This window comes from Coregonus lavaretus (assembly GCF_964263955.1).
Source record: "Coregonus lavaretus genome assembly, chromosome: 6".
Classification (NCBI taxonomy): Eukaryota; Metazoa; Chordata; class Actinopteri; order Salmoniformes; family Salmonidae; genus Coregonus; species Coregonus lavaretus.
Window position 1 is genome coordinate 30,073,797 of NC_139993.1, and position 26,805 is coordinate 30,100,601.

Below are 26,805 nucleotides of genomic sequence, written 5' to 3' on the forward strand. Positions count from 1 at the left end.
TCTGACCAAATAAACAAATCATGTAAGTATTTAGCTCTGTGGCACACCACACTGGCACATAGGAATAGAAAAAAAGAGGACTGAGCACGCCCCCATTCTCATCGACAGGGCTGTAGTGGAACAGGTTGAGAGCTTCAAGTTCCTTGGTGTCCACATCACCAACAAACTATCATGGTCCAAACACGCCAAGACAGTCGTGAAGAGGGCATGACAAAGCCTATTCCTCCTCAGGAGATTGAAAAGATTTGGCATGGGTCCTCAGATCCTCAAAAAGTTATACAGCTGCGCCATCGAGAGCATCCTGACTGGTTGCATCACCGCCTGGTATGGCAACTGCTCGGCCTCAGACCGCAAGGCACTACAGAGGGTAGTGCGTACGGCCCAGTACATCACTGGGGCCAAGCTTCCTGCCATCCAGGACCTCTATACCAGGCGGTGTCAGAGGAAGGCCCTCAAAATTGTCAAAGACTCCAGCCACCCTAGTCATAGACTGTTCTCTCAGCTACCGCATGGCAAGTGGTACCGGAGTGCCAAGTCTAGGTCCAAAAGACTTCTCAACAGCTTCTACCCCCAAGCCATAAGACTCCTGAACAGCTAATCATGAACAGCTAATCATGGCTACCCGGACTATTTGCACTGCCCCCCCCACCCCATCTTTTTACGCTGCTGCTACTCTGTTAATTATTTATGTATAGTCACTTTAACTCTAACCACAAGTACATATTACATGAACTAGCCGTTGACTCTGCACCGGTACCCCCTGTACATAGCCTCCCTACTGTTATTTTATTTTACTTTTTTTATTATTGGTTAAGGGCTGTAAGTAAGCATTTCACGGTAATGTCTACACCTGTTGTATTCGGCACATGTGGCAAATGTTTGATTTGAATGTGGAACAGTTAGGCATACTGTGTGGTTTGAGTCAGCACAACAATAACCAAGAAAAACCATAGCATTAGGTGAAAAGGTTGTACATGTGAAATGTATTAGTTCTAGCTACTAGCCACATCATTGTCATCAACAGAGTTGATGATTGACACATCTATTCTACACCAATTTATTATTATTATTATAGCCAGTAATTAGCTTGACTTTCATCATTGCAGTCAGGCCGGCCTTTCCCAACTGTGATTAGGCTTAAACCCGGGAAAGCCTTTGCTTGTGCAACTCGGGGCATAAAGGAACACATTGACTAAAATACACACTTATCCTCATCAGCTCTGATGGTTGCAGGCAGCATAACAGCAAAGACAGGCATTTTCAGAGGGTTATAATTGCAATGACCCTCAACTCAAGGTCTAGTGAGTCATCTTAACAGGCATCGCATTAGAGCTCTCCTGTCCTAGCGTTTTTCCATTCGTGTGTTTGGATAAAAACTAGACCTGTGAAAGAACTCAGAATTCTATCAGAGATTGTTGACTATGTTTTTATGCAGTCAAGGTGTGTGTGCATGCGTACATACACTGAGTGTACAAATCATTAAGAACACCTGCTCTTTCGATGACAAAGCCTGACCAGGTGAATCCAGGTGAAACATATGATCCCTTATCGATGTCACCATTTAAATCCACTTCGATCAGTTTAGATGAAGGGGAGGAGACGGGTTAAAGAAGGATTTTTAAGCCTTGAGACAATTGAGACATGGATTGGGTATGTGTGCCATTGAGGGTGAATGGGCAAGACAACATTTTTAAGTGCCTTTGAACGGGGTATGGTAGTAGGTGCCAGGCGCATCGCTTTGTGTGTCAAGAACTACATCGCTGCTGGGTTTTTCTCGCTCAACAGTTTCCTGTGTGTATCAAGAATGGTCCACCACCCAAAGGACATCCAGCCAACTTGACACAACTGTGGGAAGCATTTGAGTCAACATGGGCCAGCATCCCTGTGGAAAGCTTTCGAGACCTTGTAGAGTCCATGCCCCAACGAATTGAGGCTGTTCTGAGGGCATAAGGGGGTGCTACTCAATATTAGGAAGGTGTTCTTAATTTTTGTACACTCAGTGTATGTGTGTGTACATTGCGTGCATGTGTACACACACTGTGAGCAGGTGTACCAGGCCTCCACACTAGCTAACTGACAGTAGGGATCTGCCTGCCTGCTTGAGTGCGTTACCAGACAGGAGAGAAGAGCGATGCTCTAATGCAGAGAGAAGGAGAGGAAGAGCGATGGACAGCCATTTGCAGAGGCACCTGCCTGTCACTACTGATTGGGATGCGATGGGTGTGAAACAAAATGGCACGTCCCCTATCTGTCTCTGTTGTCACTGACACTTTAGCTTTAGGCATCTTTTTGATATTCTGAGTATTGGCTTCCTGTTGAAGAGGATCATTTTAAATAGACCAGGCTCTCTAGCACCTCACGTTTCTCCTCAGCTGACTGCTCTCTGTAGGAATCTATCCTACTGCACCTTTGTAGTGGGCACCTACACTAAGCAGCCTCTGTGACGTTCATTTAGGCCAGGGTTTCCCAAACTCGGTCCTGGCGAGTTTGGGCGGAAAAATGGCCTAATGGTGGAAAAATAGCCTCCTGCCCCCCCACCCACCCCCCCAGGTGCACGTTTTGGTTTTTGCCCTAGCACTACACAGCTGATTCAAATAATCAAAACTTGATGAGTTGGTTATTTGAATCAGCTGTGTAGTACTTGGGCAACAACCAAAACGTGCACCTGGGGGGGTGGGAGGGGGCCCAGGACAGAGTTAGGCAATTTTTCCGCCATTGATGTACAGGATCCAGGGTTGGGGAACATTTGAAAAGGAATTGACCCCAATCCTGATAGGTTATCTCTCTGCTGCTCCTCAAACCTTGCACGTATGTGAACTATCTTTTGTTTCTGTTTCTGGCAATGTGATTGTCATTAACAGTGTTGCAGGAGGAGAAACATACAAAAATGTATCCTACCTGTGTCCCTTTCAGCGCCATTAAACTAGGGCTGGGAATTGCCAGGGACCTCACAATACAATATTATCACGATGCTTAGGTGACGATACGATATGTATTGCGATTCCCATGATCCTATATGGATTGCATTTCGATATTGCGATTTGCTATTCCAAACATATTGCTCACTATATGTCTGCTGTAGAGAGACGAGAGGGCAAGAGAAAATGAGTTGAAAACATGTTTGCTCACTTTTTTAAAAAGATTGAGAACAAGCTATAAGATGAAAAATACCAGACTTTTGGCGCAGGTACAGCTGACTAGCGCCAGCTAACACTACCTAGCAAATTATCTATATAATATTGTCCAAAATAATATTGCTAAACAATCTGTCATAATTGAATGCCCTCCACCCTCTCTCTCTCTTCCTCTACCAGGCCCTGTTTGTGCTCTTCATCCTGGCCTACATTCACATCGCCTTCTCCCGCTCGCCAATCAACTGCCTGGAGCACGTGCGGGAGAAGTGGCCGCGTGACGGCATCCTGCGCGTGGAGATCCAGCGCAACTCGTCGCGTGCGCCCATCTTCCTTCAGTTCTACGACAATGACGGCTTCCAGGGCCTGGTCAAGGAACCAGAGGGAGAGGGAGAGGGAGAAGGAGGGCTGGGTCTGGCCGCGCTGCACCACGAGGAGGAGGAGGAGGAGGAGATGACCCTGGAGATGTTTGACAACAGCTCTGTGAGGGTGAGGCGCTGCTACAGGGTTGCAGGGAGAGGGGTTGAGAGGAAGGCTAAAGGCAGAGACAGACCAATAATTCTGCTACCGAGTGTCCCTGACCAGAATAATGACCACGTAATGACCTTGCATTGTTCATGCCTTCAGAAAGTATTCACACCCCTTGACTTCTTCCACATGTTATTGTGTTACAGCCTGAATTCAAAATGGATTCAATACAAATACAAATCTCACCCATCTACACACTATCCCATAATGACGAAGTGAAAACATGTTTTTAGAAATGTTTGCAAATGTATTGAAAATATAATATAGGAATATCTCATTTACTTAAGTCTTCACACCCAAGTCAATACATGTTAGAATCACCTTCGCAGCGATTACAGCTGTGAGTCCATCTGAAGTGTAATAATACAGTGAGGGGAAAAAAGTATTTGATCCCCTGCTGATTTTGTACGTTTGCCCACTGACAAAGAAATGATCAGTCTATAATTTTAATGGTAGGTTTATTTGAACAGTGAGAGACAGAATAACAACAAAAAAATCCAGAAAAACGCATGTCAAAAATGTTATAAATTGATTTGCATTTTAATGAGGGAAATAAGTATTTGACCCCCTCTCAATCAGAAAGATTTCTGGCTCCCAGGTGTCTTTTATACAGGTAACAAGCTGAGATTAGGAGCACACTGTTACCTGTATAAGACACCTGTCCACAGAAGCAATCAATCAAATTCCAAGACCATCGCCAAGCAGCTTGGTGAGAAGGTGACAACAGTTGGTGCGATTATTCGCAAATGGAAGAAACACAAAAGAACTGTCAATCTCCCTCGACCTGGGGCTCCATGCAAGATCTCACCTCGTGGAGTTGCAATGATCATGAGAACGGTGAGGAATCAGCCCAGAACTACACGGGAGGATCTTGTCAATGATCTCAAGGCAGCTGGGACCATAGTCACCAAGAAAACAATTGGTAACACACTACGCCGTGAAGGACTGAAATCCTGCAGTGCCCGCAAGGTCCCCCTGCTCAAGAAAGCACATATACAGGTCTGTCTGAAGTTTGCCAATGAACATCTGAATGATTCAGAGGAGAACTGGGTGAAAGTGTTGTGGTCAGATGAGACCAAAATCGAGCTCTTTGGCATCAACTCAACTCGCCGTGTTTGGAGGAGGAGGAATGCTGCCTATGACCCCAAGAACACCATCCCCACCGTCAAACATGGAGGTGGAAACATTATGCTTTGGGGGTGTTTTTCTGCTAAGGGGACAGGACAACTTCACCGTATCAAAGGGACGCTGGACGGGGCCATGTACCGTCAAATCTTGGGTGAGAACCTCCTTCATTCAGCCAGGGCATTGAAAATGGGTCGTGGATGGGTATTCCAGCATGACAATGACCCAAAACACACAGCCAAGGCAACAAAGGAGTGGCTCAAGAAGAAGCACATTAAGGTCCTGGAGTGGCCTAGCCAGTCTCCAGACCTTAATCCCATAGAACATCTGTGGAGGGAGCTGAAGGTTCGAGTTGCCAAACGTCAGCCTCGAAACCTTAATGACTTGGAGAAGATCTGCAAAGAGGAGTGGGACAAAAATCCCTCCTGTGATGTGTGCAAACCTGGTTGCCGACTACAAGAAACGTCTGACCTCTGTGATTGCAAACAAGGGTTTTGCCACCAAGTACTAAGTCATATTTTGCAGAGGGGTCAAATACTTATTTCCCTCATTAAAATGCAAATCATTTTATAACATTTTTGACATGCGTTTTTCTGGATTTTGTTGTTGTTATTCTGTCTTTCACTGTTCAAATAAACCTACCATTAAAATTATAGACTGATAATTTCTTTGTCTGTGGGCAAACGTACAAAATCAGCAGGGGATCAAATACTTTTTTCCCTCACTGTAACTTCACCATGCTCAAAGGGATATTCAATGTCTGCTTTTTTTTACCCATCTACCAATAGGTGCCCTTCTTTACGAGGCATTGGAAAACCTCCCTGTTCTTTGTGGTTGAATCTGTGTTTGAAATTCACTGCTCGACTGAGGGACCTTACAGATAATTGTATGTGTGGGGTACAGAGATGAGGTAGTCATTGAAAAATCATGTTAAACACTGTTATTGCACACTGAATGAGTCCATGCAAATTTGGACTCCTGAACTAATTAAGGCTTGCCATAACAAAGGGGTTGACTTTATTGACTAAAGACATTTCAGCTTTTAATTTGTAATTAATTTGTAAATATATCTAAAAACATATTTCCACTTTTGACATTATGGGGTATTGTGTGTAGGCCAGTGACACATCTCAATTGAATCCATTTTAAATTCACAACAAAATTAGCAAAAAGTCAAGGGGTGTGAATATTAAGTCTTTCTCTGTTTTCTTTTTCTCCTCACTCTGTCAGTTTGAGCTAGACATCGAGCCGCGGCTGAAGCCCTCGCTGAGCGGCATCGGCCTTGGGGGAGGGGGCCTCAACAACAGCCAGGACCTCTCCTTCAGCCAGTCGCCCACTAAAGGTATGCAGCCGCTGAGGGAGACAGTCTCCGAGATTGAGATGCTAACACGAGCAGGTAAACTCAACCCCCCCCCCCGCCCTACCTACCTGAGAATCCTCAATCCTCTCCTCTCACCGCTTCTTTCTTTCTCTTCACCTCCTCCTTCTAGCTAGCTCCCTTATCGCCCCTTCCAGCCATCTTCTTGTCCTTGGTCACCCCCTTTCTGGCATGATTCCATTCCAAAAATGTGTTCCCTTGTCTTCTGCTCCTCAACGACTTCCTGCAGCTGTTGTTTTGAAGGATCAGACTGTTTGAATCAGACTGTGTGGCCATGATGCCATCGCATCTCCCGCAGTGGGCCCTGGCTGTGCCCAGACAAAGACTGTGTGTTGAGCTGACCTTTTGCAGCTCGCTCCAGCAGTAGCAGTCGAGAGCCAGGCTCCAGACTTTAGTTTAGGCCGTGTTTGTGTCGTGTCTGTGTGCCCTTGCATTGGTTTTAACAATTCTAAATGGCCTAAAAGTTTTTTTATGTGCTACGTATGCATGGTTTGTGTTTTATTGCTCTAAGTCTGACTCCTCCTTTCCTTAATTTGATTTTAATTAAGAGTTTTGTTAATGCGTTTCTGTCAATGTTTTGCCATTTTAGGTGGGCTCTAACTTTATAGTTGAAATATGAGTTGTTCTAATGCAAAGCAAGAGTGTGTGGGGTTGCTGTGTGTTTTCTGTGTTGGCGAGGTGTGGTAAGCTGCACTGCTTACCTGTGAGTGTGTTTCTCTCTCTGTGTGTGTTGTCTTCAGTGTGGCCTCAGGAGCAGTACATAGTGGAGTACTCTCTGGAGTACGGCTTCCTCCGCTTGTCCCAGACCACCCGGCAACGCCTCAACATCCCCGTCATGGTCGTCACGCTGGGTAAGCGGTTATAAAGCCTACTTATCACGGTCATAAGCATGACATAAAACATGATCGTCGATGTCATGAACGGTCTTAGCTAGATGAGCGGTGTTATTAAGCCAGTCCAACACTCATAAGCATGACATAGGTGTCATTAAACAGTCATGTCTGGGTAAGCTCTGTTACAAAGCCTACTATAAACACTCAAAAGCATGCCATAGCATGTGTCATAAACAGTGATAGGAACTAATGTTGCTAAAGTGATAGGAACTATGACCACTGACTTGCAAGTTAGCTTGCCAATGAGCAGTAGTTGGTTAGATCAGTAGTTACCAATGAGCAGTAGTTGGTTACATCAGTAGTTACCAATGTGCATGCTGATGTACTGTAGCAAGCACTCAACCTCGGGTGGCTAAGATGGACAGGAGCTAGCTGCTGACTTTTTTGAATTATATCAGTATATGGGCCATAGGTCATATTGGCCAACACAATGGTGCTTTGTTAAGCACTCCTATTAACGAAACTCATAGCTGAAGCGCTCTCAGACCACCCTTTGTTGAGCGCCCAACGGCAATCTTTGACATTAGCATTTTAGCAGACGCTCTTATCCAGAGCTTAAAGGCAAGCGCAATAAAAGTATCGCCAGCGAAACACTTCAAGATACAGTGAGGGGAAAAAAGTATTTGATCCCCTGCTGATTTTGTACGTTTGCCAACGGACAAAGAAATGATCAGTCTATAATTTTAATGGTAGGTTTATTTGAACAGTGAGAGACAGAATAACAACAAAACAATCCAGAAAAACGCATGTCACATTAAGGTCCTGGAGTGGCCTAGCCAGTCTCCAGACCTTAATCCCATAGAAAATCTGTGGAGGGAGCTGAAGGTTCGAGTTGCCAAACGTCAAGCTCGAAACCTTAATGACTTGGAGAAGATCTGCAAAGAGAAGTGGGACAAAATCCCTCCTGAGATGTGTGCAAACCTGGTGGCCAACTACAAGAAACGTCTGACATCTGTGATTGCCAACAAGGGTTTTGCCACCAAGTACTAAGTCATGTTTTGCAGAGGGGTCAAATACTTATTTCCCTCATTAAAATGCAAATCAATTTATAACATTTTTGACATGCGTTTTTCTGGATTTTGTTGTTGTTATTCTGTCTCACTGTTCAAATAAACCTACCATTAAAATTATAGACTGATCATGTCTTTGTCAGTGGGCAAACGTACAAAATCAGCAGGGGATCAAATACATTTCTCCCTCACTGTACGTAGTCAGCATAGTAGTCAGGCACACTAAAAAACCTGGTAGAAGTAGCACAGACAGTGTTTGAGGACAGGAGGTGCTGTCTGTGTGAGGCTGCGTATCCTAATCCTGCGTGTGTGTGCGCGCAGACCCCATGAAGGACCAGTGCTTTGGGGACACCTTTAGCCGCTTCCTCCTGGATGAGTTCCTGGGCTACGATGACATCCTGATGTCCAGCGTCAAGGCCCTGGCCGAGAACGAGGAGAATAAAGGTACATGGTGGAGAGGGATGGAGGTGTGTGTCAGTGTTTCTCCTGCATCAGTCTTTCCTTGGTGGTGTGCAATGCTGTGCACGCGTCTGATCGGTGCTCTGTGTGTGTGTGTGTGTGTGTGTGTGTGTGTGTGTGTGAACAGGCTTCCTCAGGAACGTGGTGTCAGGGGAACACTACCGATTCGTCAGCATGTGGATGGCCCGTACCTCCTACCTGGCTGCCTTCGTCATCATGGTAATATTCGTAAGTATCAGTCTCCACACAAAAGTGTTAAAAATCCTACGTTTAAAACATCCCAAGTGTTCAATTTAGCCCACGAGAAGCCTTTATTTGGGTTCCTTCGTTTCACCAAAACAATTCAACATACACTACCGGTCAAAAGTTTCAGAACACCTACTCATTCAAGGGTTTTTCTTTATTTTTTTTACTATTTTCTACATTGTAGAATAATAGTGAAGACATCAAAACTATGAAAGAACACATGGAATCATGTAGTAACCAAAAAAGTGTTAAACAAATCAAAATATATTTTAGATTATTCAAATGGCCACCCTTGCCTTGATGACAGCTTTGCACACTCTTGGCATTCTCTCAACCAGCTTCACCTGGAATGCTTTTCCAACAGTCTTGAAGGAGTTCCCACATTTGCTGAGCACTTGTTGGCTGCTTTTCCTTCACTCTGCGGTCCGACTCATCCCAAACCATCTCAATTTGGTTGAGGTCGGTGGATTGTGGAGGCCAAGTCATCTGATGCAACACTCCATCACTCTCCTTCTTGGTAAAATAGCCAATACACAGCCTGGATAGTCCCACTAAGCCCAAGCCAGATGGGATGGCGTATCGCTGCAGAATGCTGTGGGAGCCATGCTGGTTAAATAAATCACAGACAGTGTCACCAGCAAAGCACCCCCACACCATAACACCACTTCCTCCATGCTTTACGGTGGGAAATACACATGCGGAGATCATCCGTTCATCCACACCGCGTCTCACAAAGACACGGCGGTTGGAACCAAAATCTCAAATATGGACTCCAGATCAAAAGGACAGATTTTCACTGATCTAATGTCCATTGCTCGTGTTTCTTGGCCCAAGCAAGTCTCTTCTTCTTATTGGTGTTCATTTGCAGTGGTTTCTTTGCAGCAATTTGACCATTAAGGCCTGATTCACACAGTCTCCTCTGAACTGTTGATGTTGAGATGTGTCTGTTACTTGAACTCTGTGAAGCTTTTATTTGGGTTGCAATTTCTGAGGCTGGTAACTCCAATAAACGTATCCTCTGCAGCAGAGGTAACTCTGGGTCTTCCATTCCTGTGGCGGTCCTCATGAGAGCCAGTTACATAGCGCTTTATGGTTTTTGCGACTGCACTTGAAGAAACTTTCAAAGTTCTTGAAATGTGCCGTATTGACTGACCTTCATGTCTTAAAGTAATGATGGACTGTCGTTTCTCTTTGCTTATTTGAGCTGTTCTTGCCATAATATGGACTAGGTCTTTTACCAAATAGGGCTATCTTCTGTATACCCCCCCTACCTTGTCACAACACAACTGATTGGCTCAAACGCATTAAGAAGGAAAGAAATTCCACAAATTAACTTTTAAGAAGGCACAGCTGTTTATTGAAATGCATTCCAGGTGAGTACCTCATGAAGCTGGTTGAGAGAATGCCAAGAGTGTGCAAAGCTGCCATCAAGGCAAAGGGTGGCTATTTGTAGAATCTCAAATATAAAATATATTTTGAATTGTTTTAACACTTTTTTTGGTTACTACATGATTCCATGTGTTATTTCATAGTTTTGATGTCTTCACTATTATTCTACAATGTAAAAAATAGTAAACAAAATAAAGAAAAACCCTTGAATGAGTAGGTGTTCTGAAACTTTTGACCGGTAGTGTATTTTTAATGATAAATTAGCTGGTGCTAACTACTCTCTGTGTTAGTCATGTAAAGAAGAAGGGTGAGATAAGCTTTTGTCTGTTTCCACAGAAATGTGCTTTGCCTCTTGAAAGAGGGAACGTGAAAAGTAAGAACGAGGGATTCCATTGGATGTTTGTTTTTCTCTGTATCTGCAGACCCTGTCAGTGTCCATGCTGCTGCGCTACTCCCACCACCAGATCTTCGTCTTCATTGGTAAGAACACACACACACACACACACACACCCCTCTAGCAGTCTTGAAAGACAAACTCAGTGCCGCACATCGCTTTGGCCCTACGCCAAACTCTCTCAACTTTAACCCTTTCCTCTCCGTCTCACCAGTGGATCTGCTGCAGATGTTGGAGATGAACATGACCATCGCCTTCCCAGCAGCCCCTCTGCTCACCGTCATCCTGGCTCTCGTGGGTAAGAGTGTCTCGCCGTTTGAGCCGCCATATCTACAGTTAACTGCAACAAGCTGGGTCTTGGTATATATATTTTTTGGTTTGAACAAATGAACAGTGGGTAAGAAGAAACTTTCCCTCTCTCCCAGGAATGGAGGCCATCATGTCGGAGTTCTTCAACGACACCACCACCGCCTTCTACATCATCCTCATCGTGTGGCTGGCTGACCAGTACGACGCCATCTGCTGCCACACCAACACCAGCAAACGTCATTGGCTGAGGTAAGCTGTGCATACCCTCCACTCTCTCATAAAATGAGGGACGGGTCGAGAGAAAGGGCCCCGGAACTATTTGGCGCATTTCTATGATTTCAGTTGAAATAATTTGCTTAGAGCTGCTTTTTCATCAGTCTCTCCACTGATGACTTTGTCTCTCCAGTTCCAGGTAGTCCTTCCATTCCACTGTCAGTCAGTCCAGTGTGATGCTGTTATTTTAGGCTACTCTCTAAGGAGGCTGTCTCTGTCTCTCCCGCAGGTTCTTCTATTTGTATCACTTTGCGTTCTACGCCTACCACTACCGCTTTAACGGCCAGTACAGCAGCCTGGCTCTGGTCACCTCCTGGCTCTTCATACAGGTGAGATACGGCAGAGAAGGAAAGGAAGGGATGTATGAAAAAAAGTAGTGGAAATGTTCAAATAAACTAGAGAAAAGACACACAATCCCAAACTGTAGTGTGATTTCAAAGTGTGTGTGTGTTTACTAGCCCACATACTCCTCCATCCTCCAGCGTTTTGAATACGAAACACTAGAGGCTTTGCCTTTGTTTCAAGAGGCCTACACACTTCATTTATTTAGTACAGAGCTGGAAAGTGCTTTATTATGTTATTGTGCTGTTAGACCGGTTTATCATTCTTTAAATGTTACGGTAAACTAAGAAAACAGAACTGAATTTATTTTAGTGAATAGCAATGAAAGTCATATTGGGTTAGTGGGTTTTTAAACCCAATTAAAAAAATTCCTGAATAAATCGATTTCTCTATAGTAATGACTGTGCATGATGCTAATGGTTTAGCCCTAAAAGATTAGCATCCTAGGCTACATTTTAGCCAATGTAGCGATTCGCCTGTGATTTTGAGATCAGACCACTGAAGTCATGCCAGCCACAGCTCTTGTTCGAGTTTGTAGCCCTCCTGCCTCTCTAGGCCCTGTTTCTAACTCCCATTACATAAAAACAGACTTATGTTAACCCCTATACCACTCTTCTTCTTCCCTCTATAGCACTCCATGATCTACTTCTTCCACCACTACGAGCTTCCGGCCATCCTGCAGCAGATCCGTATCCAGGAGTTGCTGCTGCAGAACCAGCAGGCGGGCCAGGGGGGCAACCAGACTGCCCTGCAGGACAACCTCAACAACAACACCACCACCGCTGCAGCTGGAGCAGCTCCAGCCCGGGGAGGGGTAGCCAATGGCCAGGTCCGACCGCCAGACGAGCCCCAGGCTTCTTCGGCGGCCCAGGCCCAAGGTACAGCGACCCAGGCTTCCCAGTCTAACAGCCTGGCTGGCAGCGCCACGTCAGAAGGGGCCGGAGGAGAGTTGACGATGACGACGGAGCTGGACTGGATGGCGGAGACGGCGGCCATCATCACGGAGGCCTTGTCCTCCTCCTTGGCCCCCCAGCTGGAGGGGTCTTTGCTGGAGAGCACGGAAGGGGGGTTGCTGGGGGAGGTGGGGGGGGTCATGGTTTCTGAGGCAGGCCTCAGCGTGGTGGCGGAGATTCGAATGGGGGGAGGTGGTGGAGGAGGAGAGGGCACAGATGGCGCCAGTCCCAGTTTGGCTGCAGTGGAAATCAAAACCATAGGGGCCTGCAGCAGCAGTGCAGCGGGCTCAGGCCCGCCTCTTCCTCCCTCTCCTCCAATGGGAGGACTTCAGGAAGCAGAGACTAGCCTCTCTAGTGTCAGTCCCTCCCTTCTTCCTCCTCCTCCTCCTCCTCCTCCACACACAGACTGCAGTAGGGCAGGGGCTGGGGAGCCAGAAAGCCCTGGGCATAGCCCCACAGACTGGGAGCCCAAGACAGAGGAACCCCCCAGCCCCACTCCATCCTGAGCCCCCCTTCTCCAACTCACTCACATACACACATGCTACCACACGCAGAGGCAACATGTCTTCTTCTCCCCCCTCAATTCCTCTTCCGACACCGCAAGATGGCCGCCGTGGCTTTATTACTGTAATCTCATTCTTATGACAGCAAGGAGAAGAGAGGGATGGAAAGCTGAGAAAAGGAGAAGGTGCCCCCCTCCACTCTCCTCTAGGATCTCTGCTACGGAAATGTTTTGTTTAGCTTTTAGTTTCCCCATCCTTAGTGGGACAGTGAATTTTTCCATCCGTCGCAGAGTTTTCTCTCGAATTATGTGTCAGACACACCAACTTTGCTGCAAAGGTGTGGAATCGTTCGGGAAAGGCTACCGTGACATTTTGCCATGTGATGATTATTATTTTTTTTATGATTGAGAATTGATTTGTAAAATAGAGAGGCGGCAATCCTATTGCATTGATGTACAATTCCTTAAAGGATGTTTCTGTTGGTTAGGAGGTGTCTTGACGGGCTTTGGAAATGGCAGTGTACCGTATGCGTTTTCTTTTGAGAGCGCAGTGGACTACCATACCAGTCATCACAAGGCTGCAACACACATTGACTCTTATCCTAGTCATTCATTCCATCTGGTCCTCGAACCCAGAAGAAAAAAAAGAATACAACCTAGAGTTTCTGAGTTGCTCTAGTGTCCGAGTTGGTCATTTGTCTTTCAGAATGGTAAAACATAGGCTAGTAACGTTGGAGGTTGTAGTCGTAACTGGCAACCGGCTCCACAAGTTAGCACTAGCCCCGAGTGGAGCATCATGGGAAATGGAGTTTACATCCACTGTTCTGATTGTTAAGTAGACCTGCTTGCTCTTGCCTAGATTTTTTTCCCAGTCCACTTCTCTTACGATGATTGGTAGTTGGCAGTTGCTCCCTGTACTTCTTGAGCTGAAGAAGAGCCGCCATCGCTGCGGTTTCTCTCATCTTAACCCCTTTTGAGTGAAACTGCATCATTGCTCCCCCCGGGAGCATTTCTGTGTACTGTCTGGAGACTAGGCCCATTCTCTCATCACCATGTTTTGTGTTTGTCTTTCAAATTAGAATCGCTTCACTAGTCATGTGCAAATGAAACAGAATCAACTTGAAGGCTCGACCGTTGCCTTAAACACCTGTTTCATGGTCTTCAAACTAATTTCAGTCAATATTTGTCCCCATGGCCCCTTAGACTGTATTCCAAAAGAGGAGCATGTGACTGTAAGAAAGAAATACGCTTTATCACAAGGAAGTTTTATGGTTCCTGGCGTCAGCTGACTGAGGCCCACTCCAAGCTCCTATAAAACACAGATCTTTGCCCCAGACTGGCACAAGACAATACCAGGCGATATTGAACAGCTTCAGGGTAAAGTCATTGTACCCAGCCAACCCATCTGCATTACATGTGTCATTGAGATCTACCATTCAGCTGCCCAACTGGATAGTTGTGACAATAAGGCATATATTGGACCCTGGGGGGCATTTAATTTGGAAAAATTATATTTCAAATTAATATTTCATCTTTCATACATTTTCTTGTTTCAAAACCTCCAGAAGATGATAAAGCTGCACTACCTTGACAACCTTACCAGACTATTATAGCCACTGCTATAGAACTACTCAGAAGGCTTGTAAAATGCTACTGTGATGCTAGTTGTATTTGCTAGGGTCTAAAGACAAAACGTTGTTTTCCTTTACCTGTAATCAGATGGACCTGACATGCATCATGCTTCCCCTTTCTGGAACTAGTGAACACGGTACTAACATGGACAGGGCATAATACAAGTTGAGAGGTTTTGACATTGTAACAGTAGTCAATAATGACAGGTGTGTTCGATGTCTTCGTCCTCAGCTGTTTGAACTGAGAACAATTTCCTGACCAGAGAGCTTTATTTTGATGATACCTTATATGATTCCAAATGAGATATTAGTGCAAGTTGAGATTCCCTTGGTGGCCTCATATCAGAGGAAAATTGGTTATATTTCAACAGAATGACGATAATCAAGGGACATTTTCGTAAAATATAATTGTTAAGAGTTCTATTGAGATACGAGGGGCTAGAATAATTTCTGCTCAGTGAGTTGGGTGGAGATGTAGTCAAGGCTATGCAATGGGCAGGACAGAGGACGTGGTTATGGGATGAAAAGGTTGTCCAAATTGTGCAATATGACAAGTCGGTTTAAAGATGTCTTTTGAGTTCATTCTAGGGGAAGCTATTACTGATATGACAAAAATATGCTCCATCAATTAGGTTTTTAATGATCAGTTGTTTCTTTATCTGTGCCTATATTCCGGTCTGAGAGAAAGCGGGATGATTGTAGCCTTGCAAAAGTTGCTATCCATTTGTAGTTCATTTTAGACAATGTTAAATGAATCCTTCGATCTGTGATGGACTAGATTCCTCATTCAAATGTATTTAACTGTTCAGTAAAACAAGTGCAGTAGAAACATTCTTTGCACAAATTGCCATTGGTGTGGTTATTTCTGTTTGTGTGTCCTGGTATTGGTCATGGGAATCCTAGACAAAGTATGTTGTCCACCACAATATATATATATATTTTTTTTACCTTTTATTTATCTAGGAAGTCCCATTGAGGTCAGGAGATCTCCCTTGTAAAATCAAATCACATTTTATTGGTCACATAAAATAGGAACTTCCTGGGTATTGTACGTTGACATTCCAAATACTGTCACATGGATGTCATGTCACATCCATATTTGGAGCATGTTTATGGGGACACCCCTGATTGACAAAAAGGATCCTATATCATAAAGGAGAAATTACACCCTGTTTAAATGTGAATACATGTTTAGAAAGAGTTCATGTGTATAGAGTTCGCCAGCTTGTAGTCCTAAAAACCGGTAATGAGTTGCCTCTGGTTCAGTTAGCTGTTCCTATGGGGAAAGAATAAGGTTGTGATAAATGCAGAAAATAAGGTTAACGCAGGCTTAGATCTTTGTTCTGACGTTTTGTTCTGAGATAATCCGTCAGTCAACATGACCTTTATGGATTATGAAGCCTTTTATGTGCTTTTTGATTGCATAAATTCTTCAAAATTCACAAAGTGATTCTCATAGAACAAAACGTATAAGATCTCCTAAGCCTGCGTTTACCAGGGAAAAACCCTACAAAAACTCAATTTTCCCATATGCTTTTTCAACCAACCATGCCTACAAAAAGACGCCAGTACTATTGCTCTCTATACACTGCCAGACATTAAACAGGCCTACTACCTGTTATTCTATCACTGAAATACTCCAGCATTTCTATGAGGTTAAACACCCCAATTTCCCCATCAGTACCTGAAAGGTAAAAATACAGACCACACAAAGTACACTTGACAAGGATTCACATTTCAACCTTATTCACAACCAACACTTCCATCAGACTTTATTCTTGAAAAACATGTTAATCAAGGCCAGTGAACAATATTCGATTTGGATCTCAAAGGATATAAACAAAACATAAACGCACCACTCCTGATTCCTCGGCAGAGTCTGTGGACTCCACATAGCACAGATTGTTTCAGGTTGCCGTCACGTTAATAAAATTCAGTTACCCCCACACCGTTTATGAGCCCCACCACTAAAATCAACAGAGGCTGGAAAAAGGTTGCGGGTGGGTGGCAGCCATTTTGGGTCCTGTGGCAGAGGAGAGGAGAGAGCGCTAGAAAGTCAATGGCTCAGTTCACAGAACAGATGCAGCGCCAGTGGGGCTCGGTTATGGGGGCATGCTGGTACGATATACTGTATTCAAGTAGGCCTGAGGTTGCACACACATTTTACCAGCCATATGAGGCAGTTGGGCACCGGAGAGCACAAGGAATTCTCAGTGCCCTGGAAGCTCTTTCATCTATCACCCAGTAGCAAAATGTTGAAAGGTTGGTGTCCAGGGAAAGAGCTCCCATGCTACGGCATCGGGCTCAAAGGAAGAGGATACATCCAAACCAAGGGAATCCAGCTGCTTTCAACAAACCCCTCCCCTTTTAACCCCTTACTACAACATTGGTTGGTCTGTGTCCAAACACTAGGGGACATCACCTCTTCTCGTTGGTGTGTCTGGCAGGGGCTGTGCAGACTGTGGGAAGGGCCTTGAGGACAGGGTCTGTCGTGGTGGCACATCGGGTGGAGGGGAGGGACGAGGTGGTTTTGGTGGAGGTGGGGAGGGATGCAGCAGCTAAAACCACGGGGGGCGTTCCTGACACTATATGTGCAGAGCAGGCGGCCTTCTCCTTGGCCAGAGAAGTCTGCAGCTCAGCCCTCCTGGCCAGAGCCATCCTTAGCTGATCCCGGATCAGGTCGATCTTCTCCTGTAGCTCTTGTAGCTCCCCTGGCCTTGGAGGAACGCCCGAGGAGGAAGATGAAGAAGGGATGGATGAAGAAGAGGAGGAGGGGAGGGAGAGCACCAGGCTGGCAAAGGAAGTCCCGAAGCCTCCATTCGCGCAGACACGTGTTGCCTGGTTAGCCCCGGGGGTAGCTTCCCCCCCTCTCCCCCCTTCAGGCTTGGCCACGGTCCGGGCTAGAAGGCGGCGGCTGTTGAGGGTCTCCAGGTTGAAGTGGACGCGCTTGTTGTCCTTAGCGGCTGCAGCGGCGGCGTCCCTGCTGTTCTCTTTGTTCCACTTGGCCGATGTCCCGGAGAGAGGGGGGTCAGGGGGAGGCTGGGGCTGCTGGTTCTTCTGGATGCTGCAGCTACTGGGAGATAAAAGGCTTGTGTCAGTAAAAAAAGAAAGACACTGGTCTGGTGCGAAATCAACCCCTACCAGTGTGTTAGCTTGCTTTAAATCTGTATCTCAGTAATACAACTGCCTCCTCTCCTTCCCTCATTACCACTGATGGGTAAAAGGGCCATATTGATTCTACTTGTCATATCACTGATCATGGAGGAAAGGACAAGGAACGTAAAAAAAAAAAAAAAAGGTCTCCATAATGGCAGCCATTTTGTCACCTTTTCTCTGTGTTGGTGCCCTGCTTCTTCTTCACGTCCTCATAGGTCTGGTTCAGGGCTCGGTGGATTTTCTGCAGAATAAATGGGGCTATAGTTACACTGACAGGCAAGGGATATGGGTGGGGGGAGGGAGGGAGAAAAGCTCCACACTGTTTTATTCAAAACGTGCAGAATCGACACCATCTTAGAAATTGTAATTACTTCCCCCCTCTCGTTAATAATCCTCCATTGGGGAAGGAGCTTAGGAGACCTCCGGGTACTTAAGCCAGGCAGATTTGAATTGTCAGTACTCAACTTGGACTGGGTTTCCCAAATAGTGGCTCTCTAAGTCAACAGCAGGTGGCGGTGTTGCCTTTATGTTTTCAAATGACAGCCAAGGTGATATACAGTCCCAATGACAGTCTTTATCCAAGAGCATGAGAAACCTACACCATAAACAACCTTTAACAAGCAATAACGGCTTGTTAATATTGAATTCACGGCGGATATGTGACGTGTAAGTGCTTTTAGATATAGAGTTCGTAAAACATATGCCAGGGAGAGCAAAAAAAGAGCACTTTAAAAAGGCCAATGAAAGAAACTATGAAAAAGTCTGAAGCCTGAGGCAGAAACAGGAGGAGGGTTCTTAAGACACTGGCTTACTGTGAAATGATATTGTATTGATACAGACATGCTGTCATTTAAACACACACTTTCTCTGTTTTTTTCTCTTGCAAACACACGTACATGCACACACACACACACACACACACTCTCCTTTGGTTCACTCACACACTCCCTCCCTCCATCTCACCTGGCTGGTGTGGAGCCAGTACTTGTACTTTTGTCGTCGTCGGATGCGGGGCAGGACCATGTGGTAGAAGGCGTGCTCCCCAGCCAGGGTGAGCAGCGATGTGGCCACTCCCACACACAGCAGCACAAACAGCCCTGAAAAGTGACGGATGCCCATCTGGAGAGTCTGTGGATGTGGGGGAAGGGGACAGTTCGGTTACTTGGACAGGATTAATACACGTAACACAGGGGTTAACAATATAGTCAATTGTTTGTCAACCTCCGGTCCATGGACTGGAGCCAGTCCTTGGAATGATGCTGATCGGTCCCTGAGAACCTTGTCATTAGATCTCAATCTAATGGATAATGAGCATCATTTCAGGTCTCAAATATTTTTCGGTCCTGTATGGCTCAGTTGGTAGAGCATGGCGCTTGCAATGCCAGGGTTGTGGGTTCGATTCCAGGGGCCACCCATTCATAAAATGTATGCACATATGACTAAGTCGCTTTGGATAAAAGCGAAATGGCATATATATTATTCTGCACTGACACTCCCTGTTTTCGCCTCTAGGAGGCAGTTTCTATTCATCTTGATTCAGACAGAGATTGTCCATAGACATACAGTTATTTTGACATCAAGAGGCATCTGTCGGCCCCTAGAGTGGCCTGGAGGGGTCCTGCGTAGGAGAACTAAATAGAATGTAGAAAGCATGGCGGCTAGGGCTATTACGATGATCGAGCCATTAAGTCACGGTACCTACCCACTGGGCACACACTAGTTGAATCAACGTTGTTTCAACATAATTTCAATAAAATTACGTTGAACCAACGTGGAATAGATGTTGAATTGACGTCTGTGCCCAGTTGGTAGGCCACTCCAGAACTGCGCTCCGCAAATGAATGGCATTGATGGTCGTTAGTAGCCTACCAAACTTGCTAACGGCCCTCAAGTTGCTAATGGCCTGTTAATCAGCGCTCTATTGTCCCTCTAATCACTCTGACATCAATGCAAATCAAATCGAAAATCAAATCTAACACTTCATGATTGAATTTGAATATCCCCTGTCGCGCAGCGAGAGCCAGGTCCTCAAACAGCTTTTTGATGCGTGGAATGAACTAAGTGTTCCTATAAGCCCAGTCATTGTGTAACATTTCTATAGGCTATGCAATCGCGTGTGAAAACAGAGTTTTGATGGGGTCTATTAAAAAGAGGAGGATCCCAGCTTTCACTAACTGAAATAAATGATGCTGTGTTCCCATTAGAGACCTGAGCAGTGAGCCCACTGAGCAACACATGCCTGATCTCTGTCCCATGAAGGTTTCCAACCTCCATGCCATGGGCTGCCTTCGGGAATATTCTTATTGATCTGTTTCCTGATATTCTATTTGGTTCTAGTTTATTCTACTTTGTGTTCTCATTGTATTTCTATAAGCCTACACTTCTATTCTACTCTACTCTATTTTACCCTGTATGATTAGTTTCTACCCTGTGGGCTGCTGCAGAAGCCCTTTTTGAATTGCAGCAGTGCTTAGAGGGCATTTAGCCTAATAGCCAATTTATGCTTGATCTGAAAATGTGGTCGGAGGCGCTGTATGGAGGGTGTGACGCAATTGCGGAGCCTCCGGAGGCATGCAGAGGCCAAATCGAGCTCCGTACCGCATCGCCGTGCGCCTCCCAAATGTTTTAACAATGCGGAGGGCTCCGTATAGCTCCGCATTGACATGATTGGTTGACGCTAGGTGGGGGCAGGAGATCCTGTATAAACACAAACTCACTTCCTTGACAACTTCCTTCACAACAGCTCTACTCAACAGCTCTGCGCTGCTCCACGAAGCAAAAAAAAATATGAATGCCCTGCAGAGGCCCTATCACTGTAAATGCTGCACGGCCAATGCAGACCTCGGATTGACCATGCAGCGCCTTTTAGTTAGGACAATGTGTACTTGAGACAGTGTGTGCTTGAGACACGCAGTGAGCATCCTGTCTGAGTATACGCCTTATGGTGGGCCTGCCTGCCAGCCCATACAGCAATACAATACAGTCGTTTTATGGTACAGTACACCTCCATAGTTTTATATTACAGTACATCTAGCCTGTTAAGGTCTAACAACATGAGTTGTTGGGGATGTGCTGTATATATACAGTATACGCTGAGTATACCAAACATTAGGAATACCTTCCTAATATTGAGTTGCACCTCCCACTTTTGCCCTCAGAACAGTCTCAATTCTTTGGGGCATAGACTCTACAAGGTGTCGAAAGCGTTCCACATGGATGTTGGCCCATGTTGACTCCAATGCTTCCCACAGTTGTGTCAAGTTGGCTGGATGTCCTTTGGGTGGTGGACCATTCTTGATACATGATCATAGCTTTCACCTCGATTTACCTGGTCAGTCTATCATGGAAAGAGCAGGTGTTCTTAATGTTTTGTATGCTCAGTGTTTATGTAGCTGCATTGTCCAACACTGTTTGACACTTTCCCGAAACTGAGAGAAAACCTTTCAGAGGACATGTTCTAAACCGAATGCCGACCTCCTGCCTCTCACTCTGATCGTATCTGTAGAGGTTTGGACGTAGGTGTGAGAGAGGGAGAGAAGGAGGGAGAGAGGGAGGGAGGAAGAGATTGACAAAGGGAGAGGTAGACGATGGCAGGCTTGTTTCCGAAGTGCTGACACAGTGAACCCCAGGGGTGCAGTCAAGGCCCACCTCATCCCTCCTTCCATCCCTCCTTCCATCTCTCCCGCCATCCTTCACTCCGTCCCTCCTCCCATTTCATTCTGGGACTCGGCCAAGAAAGGGAGCTGCCAGCCTCAGCCTCGTGCCACTCTGCTCCCTCTTTCTCATTCTCTCTCTCTACCACTCTGCTCCCTTTCTTTCTTTCTCTCTCCCTCCACCTCACCATTATAGATCTCTCCCTCTTCTTCTTACCCACTTCATTCACTCCCTCTCCCCCATCCATCGGTCTCTCCTGCCCCTCTCTCCCCCATCCTTCTCTCTCCCTCCCCCTCTCCACTCTACCTTCTCCCTCCATCCTTCTCTCTCCTTCCTTCTCCCTCCCTCTCCCTCTCCCTGATCCAGTAGTGTTTGGTATGCAGGGGGAATGACTCATCCTATTAGCACTTAGGGCCCGAGTATGGATGGTGTTAGCCTGTCGACTGTGTTTAAGAGTGGACCCGTCCTCCGCCATATTGTTTCTGGGCAGCCGTAGCTCATCTCCCCCCTGTTCCCCTCCCCACTCCCCTGTCCCTCAGCCTTCCCCCTCCGAATCCGTGTGAGCAGAAGGATTTGGAATGGAAATTAGGAATAATGCAGGCCATGGTAATGCTCTACCTCCTTCAAATTACCGTATAGTAAAATAGTGAAACTGTGAAACGCATTAAACTGTAAAATATATAAATAAAACTGTGAAAGATGAAACTGTGAAAGATATAGATGAAACTGTGAAAGATGAAACTATGAAAGAAGAAACTGTGAAAGATATAAATTAAACTGGGAAAGATGAAACTGGGAAAGACCTAAATTAAACTGTGAAAGATGAAACTGCGAAGGATATAGAGGAAACTGAAAGATATAGCCTAGATGTGTGGTTTGTAGGGTGGTTTTTCTACTGAGTTTCTTACATTGATCCAAGGCAGCTTGAAAATGACAGTCTGCCATGTGATTCTGTCAAAAGCGTATATTTTTACATTCCCAAATATACATTTGAGCATCTTTTGAGGGGTCGACATGGCCAGGTACACGACGACAAAAAAAATACATCAAAACGTATGACATCACAGTTCAAAGGAGTGTCACCAGGGGCAAATCAATAAGAAAAGGGGAACAACCAAAAATCTTTCCTTAGCCGTGCTAACAGAATAAACGTTATTGTCAGTCGTGTCGTGTGCAGCTCAGTCGAGACGAACGGGAGATGTTGCGATGTGGGAAACATCCGTGTTCTACCATCCATCCCTCAGTCACTCCCCAAAGTTCGGATGATAATTTGATAATTAGGTAATGACAAGACTGGGAATTACTTTGATGTTTCTGCACAGATGGCTAGGATCACTGCTCGTCTCGCTCTAGCACCGTTTTCCCCATCCTGAACTCGCACACCGGCAGGCACGCGCATGCAGGTACGCACGCAAATACACACAACCTCACAGTCATACATAACCTTACAGTCACACACACACTGCCTCTCTCTCCACACACTCTCTCTTCAATGGGTCTGTGAAGACCACAAATCAGTGCTAGCTGATGTGGTGTTGGTATTAGAAAAGCAATCCCAGAGTCCTCAGTTGCTGTCTGTCTGTCTGGGGAACGGGAAGCAATAGGTAAACAGCCCCCATCGTCATGCTGATGGGACCAGATGGTTGCCCCAGTAACAGGGCAGCAACAATAATAACACTAGCTTAATATGATTCAAACAACCAGTTAATGAGTCAGTAACAGCCAATAATGTATATAAACACATGTCTATACTAAGAAAGCCATTGGGCCAGGGCAGTTATACCAGCTAAGTAAGTAAGCAGCCTTGCTGAGCAATCCGGAACGGCTAAGTAGCCTTGTGCAAGCAGTAACAGCTCATAGGAGCAAGAGCCTATCTCCTGTTTCTGTAGCGTGAGGCAGCTTGATGTACAAGTACACCCCCTGAACAGGACACTAGTCTATCGCAGGGCCTTACCCCCATATATCTACTTAATGCTAAGTGCCAAGCAGAGACGCATTGGGTCCCATTTCTACAGTCTTTGGTATGACTCGGCTGGGAATCAAACTCCCAACCTTCCAATCTCAGGGCGGACACTCTAACCACAAGGTGTGAGTTGGTGTACTATACTAGCTAAGAGCATGAGGTTAAAGGATACATTTAGGATGACACACAATCCTGAGAGGATATCATAGACACACACAGAGGTCGAATCTAGCAATCAATATTTTCCCTAAACATCTGACACTGATGGATTCCAGACCGTCTGAGGAATGTCTGCAACCCAGACTTGCATAGCTCTTAGAATGCATGCCCAATACATTGCTTCATTCAAGTGGTATGCTAGTGTGGATCTTAGAACAGAGCCAAACATCCAGTTTGACATGTCCAGATGTATCAGAATGGCCAAACCCAATGTCCATCAACTGTCTGCAACCTATGTGGTGTGCCTACAGGGGGCGCCACTCCGCCACACCCACACTAGCCTGGTCCCTGATCTGCCGGTGCTGTCTGCACAAACAGATCTGGGCCCAGGCCACAGACAGACAGACACTCACCTCGGTGACGGCAAAAACCCTCTTCCCACAGGGCACCACCTTGTACCACTTGTCGTGCAGCATGTCCATGTAGCCGTCTGACTTGTAGCGACTGATGAACTCTGACACATTGTTGGTCAGAGGGGAGTTCTGCGGTAGGCCTATTCCATAGCCTGGGGGGATAGAGGAAAAAAGTATAGGACAATGGGTGTAGTAGTTTATAGAAATTCATGGAATTAAAATAACTACTACAAGCTTAGCAAAAAGGGTTCTTCGTTTGTCCCCATAGCAGAACCATTTTTGGTTCCAGGTAGAACACTTTGGCAGAGAAAAAGGGTCTACTTAGAACCTGTTAGTGGTGAAAAGGTTCCACGTAGAACTTTGTATGTGAAAAAAGTTATTTTTCAGAGGGTTCTCCTTTATGGTTCTAGGTAGCACCTTCTTTTCTAAGAGTATAGATTCGATTATTAGATTATTTCTATGGTTTAATTATATTTTTTACAGGTGATCCCATTGAGATGAAAAGTCTCTTTTACAAAGGAGAACTGTCCTGTGAAGGCAGCAGTCAACCATTTGTTACACACCATACCATACATAAAAGTAGGCACAGTAGGCAATGGCAGGATATCATTAGATGCGAACAAATGAAAAACAATACAAGAGGGTGGTTTAGGAGGTAAACAACATGTTTACAATGTAAGCATGTAAAGATGTTAATGTTGTAGTGCGTCCCCTTCTATACCACAAGTCACATGGCTTTGCAATCTGGATAGAAACAGTGACACTGACGTCTCATATCTGCAAAATAAACAGACTTTATTTTGGCAGTATTTCTTTTTTCTCCATTCCACATAAAATGCCCGAACTGCTTTAAAGAGTTCTTTAAATTGTTTGGTGGATAACTGAGCAGTGGCCTATATTCGTATCATTCCAAGCTTCATGCAGAGTGAGTTAACTGGCAGACCGAGTCTGGATCCTCTCCTCCTCTCTGCCCAAGGAGATGAAGTGGATCAATACCACTGGCATTCCACCCACCCCCCTCCCCAGATAGCCTATGAACACGTCTTAAGCCATGAAAAAAAAAAAATAGAATTACAAGAAATTAGCTGTAAAACTGCAACATTTTCTCTCAGCCTCATGGCAAAATGTGTAGAATAGGATGATATTAGCTATAAACTGCAAATGTTCCTCTATGCCCCATGGCAAAATGTGTAGAATAGCAGGAAATAATCTTTAAAAATTCCAAATTCTCTCAGCCTCATTGGCAAATGTGTAGAATAGGATTATATTAGCTATAAACTGCAAATGTTCCTCTCTGCCCCATGGCAATATGTGTAGAACTGCAGGAAATCAGCTTTAAAACAGAAATCTAATGACAAGGAGTGTGTGTGTGTGTGTTGGCTTTGACAGCAGAATTAATAATGAGTTGTGGTGGGCTGGGGATAACAGAGGGTGAGCGCCTAAGAATCATTGAGACACAACAACCCTCATCCCTTCTTCTCTCCGTCCTCCCTTCTCTCCCTCCCTCCTCCCTTCTTCTCTCCCTCCTCCCTTCTTCTCTCCCTCCTCCCTTCTTCTCTCCCTCCTCCCTTCTTCTCTCCGTCCTCCCTTCTCTCCCTCCCTCCTCCCTTCTTCTCTCCCTCCTCCCTTCCTTCCATCCCAAAAGAGGACTGGCAGAAATGTTATTTAATCAATGGAGGGGCTTTACCTCTACCTCTACTTTACCTCTACCAACGCCCCATCCCTCATGGCTAATGTCTGTCAGTCATCTCCCCTTCCATCCCCCCCTCTCTCTCCTTCACTCCCCCCACCCCTCCCTCCCTTGGGCCAGTCAAGATGACAGACGCCAGACAAGCTCTGACATCAACACGTTTCATCAGAGCGAGACTGCCTGAGCATGCACACACACACACACACACACACACACACACAAACACGCACACACACAGTCAAGCTCACACACACTGTCAAAGCCGTTTTTAAATGAGGTTGTGTGCATGTGTGTATGTGTGCATGCGTGTCTCTCTCTCTCACAGCCTGTCTGTCTGCCTGCCTGCCTGTCTCTGTCTGTCTGTCTGTCTGCCTGTCTGCCTGTCTGCCTGTTTGCCTGACAGCTCCAACAGGTAAAAACAGCTGAACTACTACATTGTGTAAAGCGTGTGCTTCAGTCTAATATTCTTAATTAATGCATCTGAGATCCAATAAACTTCCCTTTGTTTCCCATAAAGCCAACAGAGTTGGCCCTCTGCGCTGGCACATACTGGCACAGACGTCCCTGTAGCCCAGTGTTGATGAGGATGTTGTGCTTAATAAAGCTTGGGCTTGATTCACAGTCATTAAATACTGGGTGGCTTTAATCACCAAAGAGTCCTGGCACCTTCCAGTTACACTGTCTGTAGCCCACTATGACTCATTCTAAAAACCCGAGACAAATAAAACCCTGAAGAGGCAGGGACAGAGATTCAGAAATAATTTTGAGTGAACTCTGTTTAAAGCGATAGTTCATGGCTGTATTTGTGTGGATACATTGTTTTAGTGCCTGGAAATGAGTAAACATAGGATTAGCTGCCAATCCAAGAGTATGTGTGTGTGTGTGAGCGTGGGTGCATGCGTGATATGCTACTGGATGGAGGGATGAGTACTGTGAAGAACCACGTAGATAAAGAGCAATGGAAGAGCCAGGGAAGGTAGAAAATACAATTAGCGGAGGGGAGAGATGAGCTAGGGGAGGTCTAATTGAGCAAAACCCCAATTACTGTTTTATTGTGGATGACTGTCTAGAGGTCAGGGCCCAAAATGGAGGAATATTCCTCACCTCAAAACCCAGGGAAAAAGAGCAGGATAATATTCCAGGAGTTACTGTACATGAAAAGAGAAGGTGTCAATCTGGTTCCACACATAGTGTTGTCGTCTCCACT

General features: G+C 45.5%; 2 protein-coding genes across 3 annotated transcripts in view; one reads left to right on the forward strand and one right to left on the reverse strand.

Annotated features, from left to right (window-relative positions):
* The window catches only part of LOC311131632 (membralin-like), a 17,430-nt gene extending 2,019 nt beyond the window's left edge, over positions 1–15,411 (forward strand). The window contains exons 2-11 of one of the 2 annotated variants that reach the window (XM_084164714.1): positions 3,315–3,620; positions 6,015–6,180; positions 6,903–7,013; positions 8,387–8,509; positions 8,652–8,752; positions 10,582–10,639; positions 10,768–10,851; positions 10,979–11,111; positions 11,365–11,464; positions 12,109–15,411. In XM_084164714.1, the coding sequence (XP_084020840.1) occupies positions 3,315–3,620; positions 6,015–6,180; positions 6,903–7,013; positions 8,387–8,509; positions 8,652–8,752; positions 10,582–10,639; positions 10,768–10,851; positions 10,979–11,111; positions 11,365–11,464; positions 12,109–12,936 (2,010 nt within the window). In that variant the 3' untranslated portion in view covers positions 12,937–15,411. The remainder of the gene's footprint in view (positions 1–3,314; positions 3,621–6,014; positions 6,181–6,902; positions 7,014–8,386; positions 8,510–8,651; positions 8,753–10,581; positions 10,640–10,767; positions 10,852–10,978; positions 11,112–11,364; positions 11,465–12,108) is intronic. The other variant, XM_084164715.1, reaches the window with a different exon arrangement.
* Positions 15,412–16,981: 1,570 nt separating this feature from the next.
* LOC311131590 (glutamate receptor ionotropic, NMDA 3B-like) overlaps positions 16,982–26,805 on the reverse strand; it is a gene marked incomplete at both ends in the record, with an annotated part of 95,612 nt that continues 85,788 nt past the window's right edge. Inside the window, 4 exons of the mRNA XM_084164658.1 lie at positions 16,982–17,636; positions 17,890–17,960; positions 18,683–18,847; positions 23,909–24,060. Coding sequence (XP_084020784.1) covers positions 16,982–17,636; positions 17,890–17,960; positions 18,683–18,847; positions 23,909–24,060 — 1,043 coding nt within the window. The remainder of the gene's footprint in view (positions 17,637–17,889; positions 17,961–18,682; positions 18,848–23,908; positions 24,061–26,805) is intronic.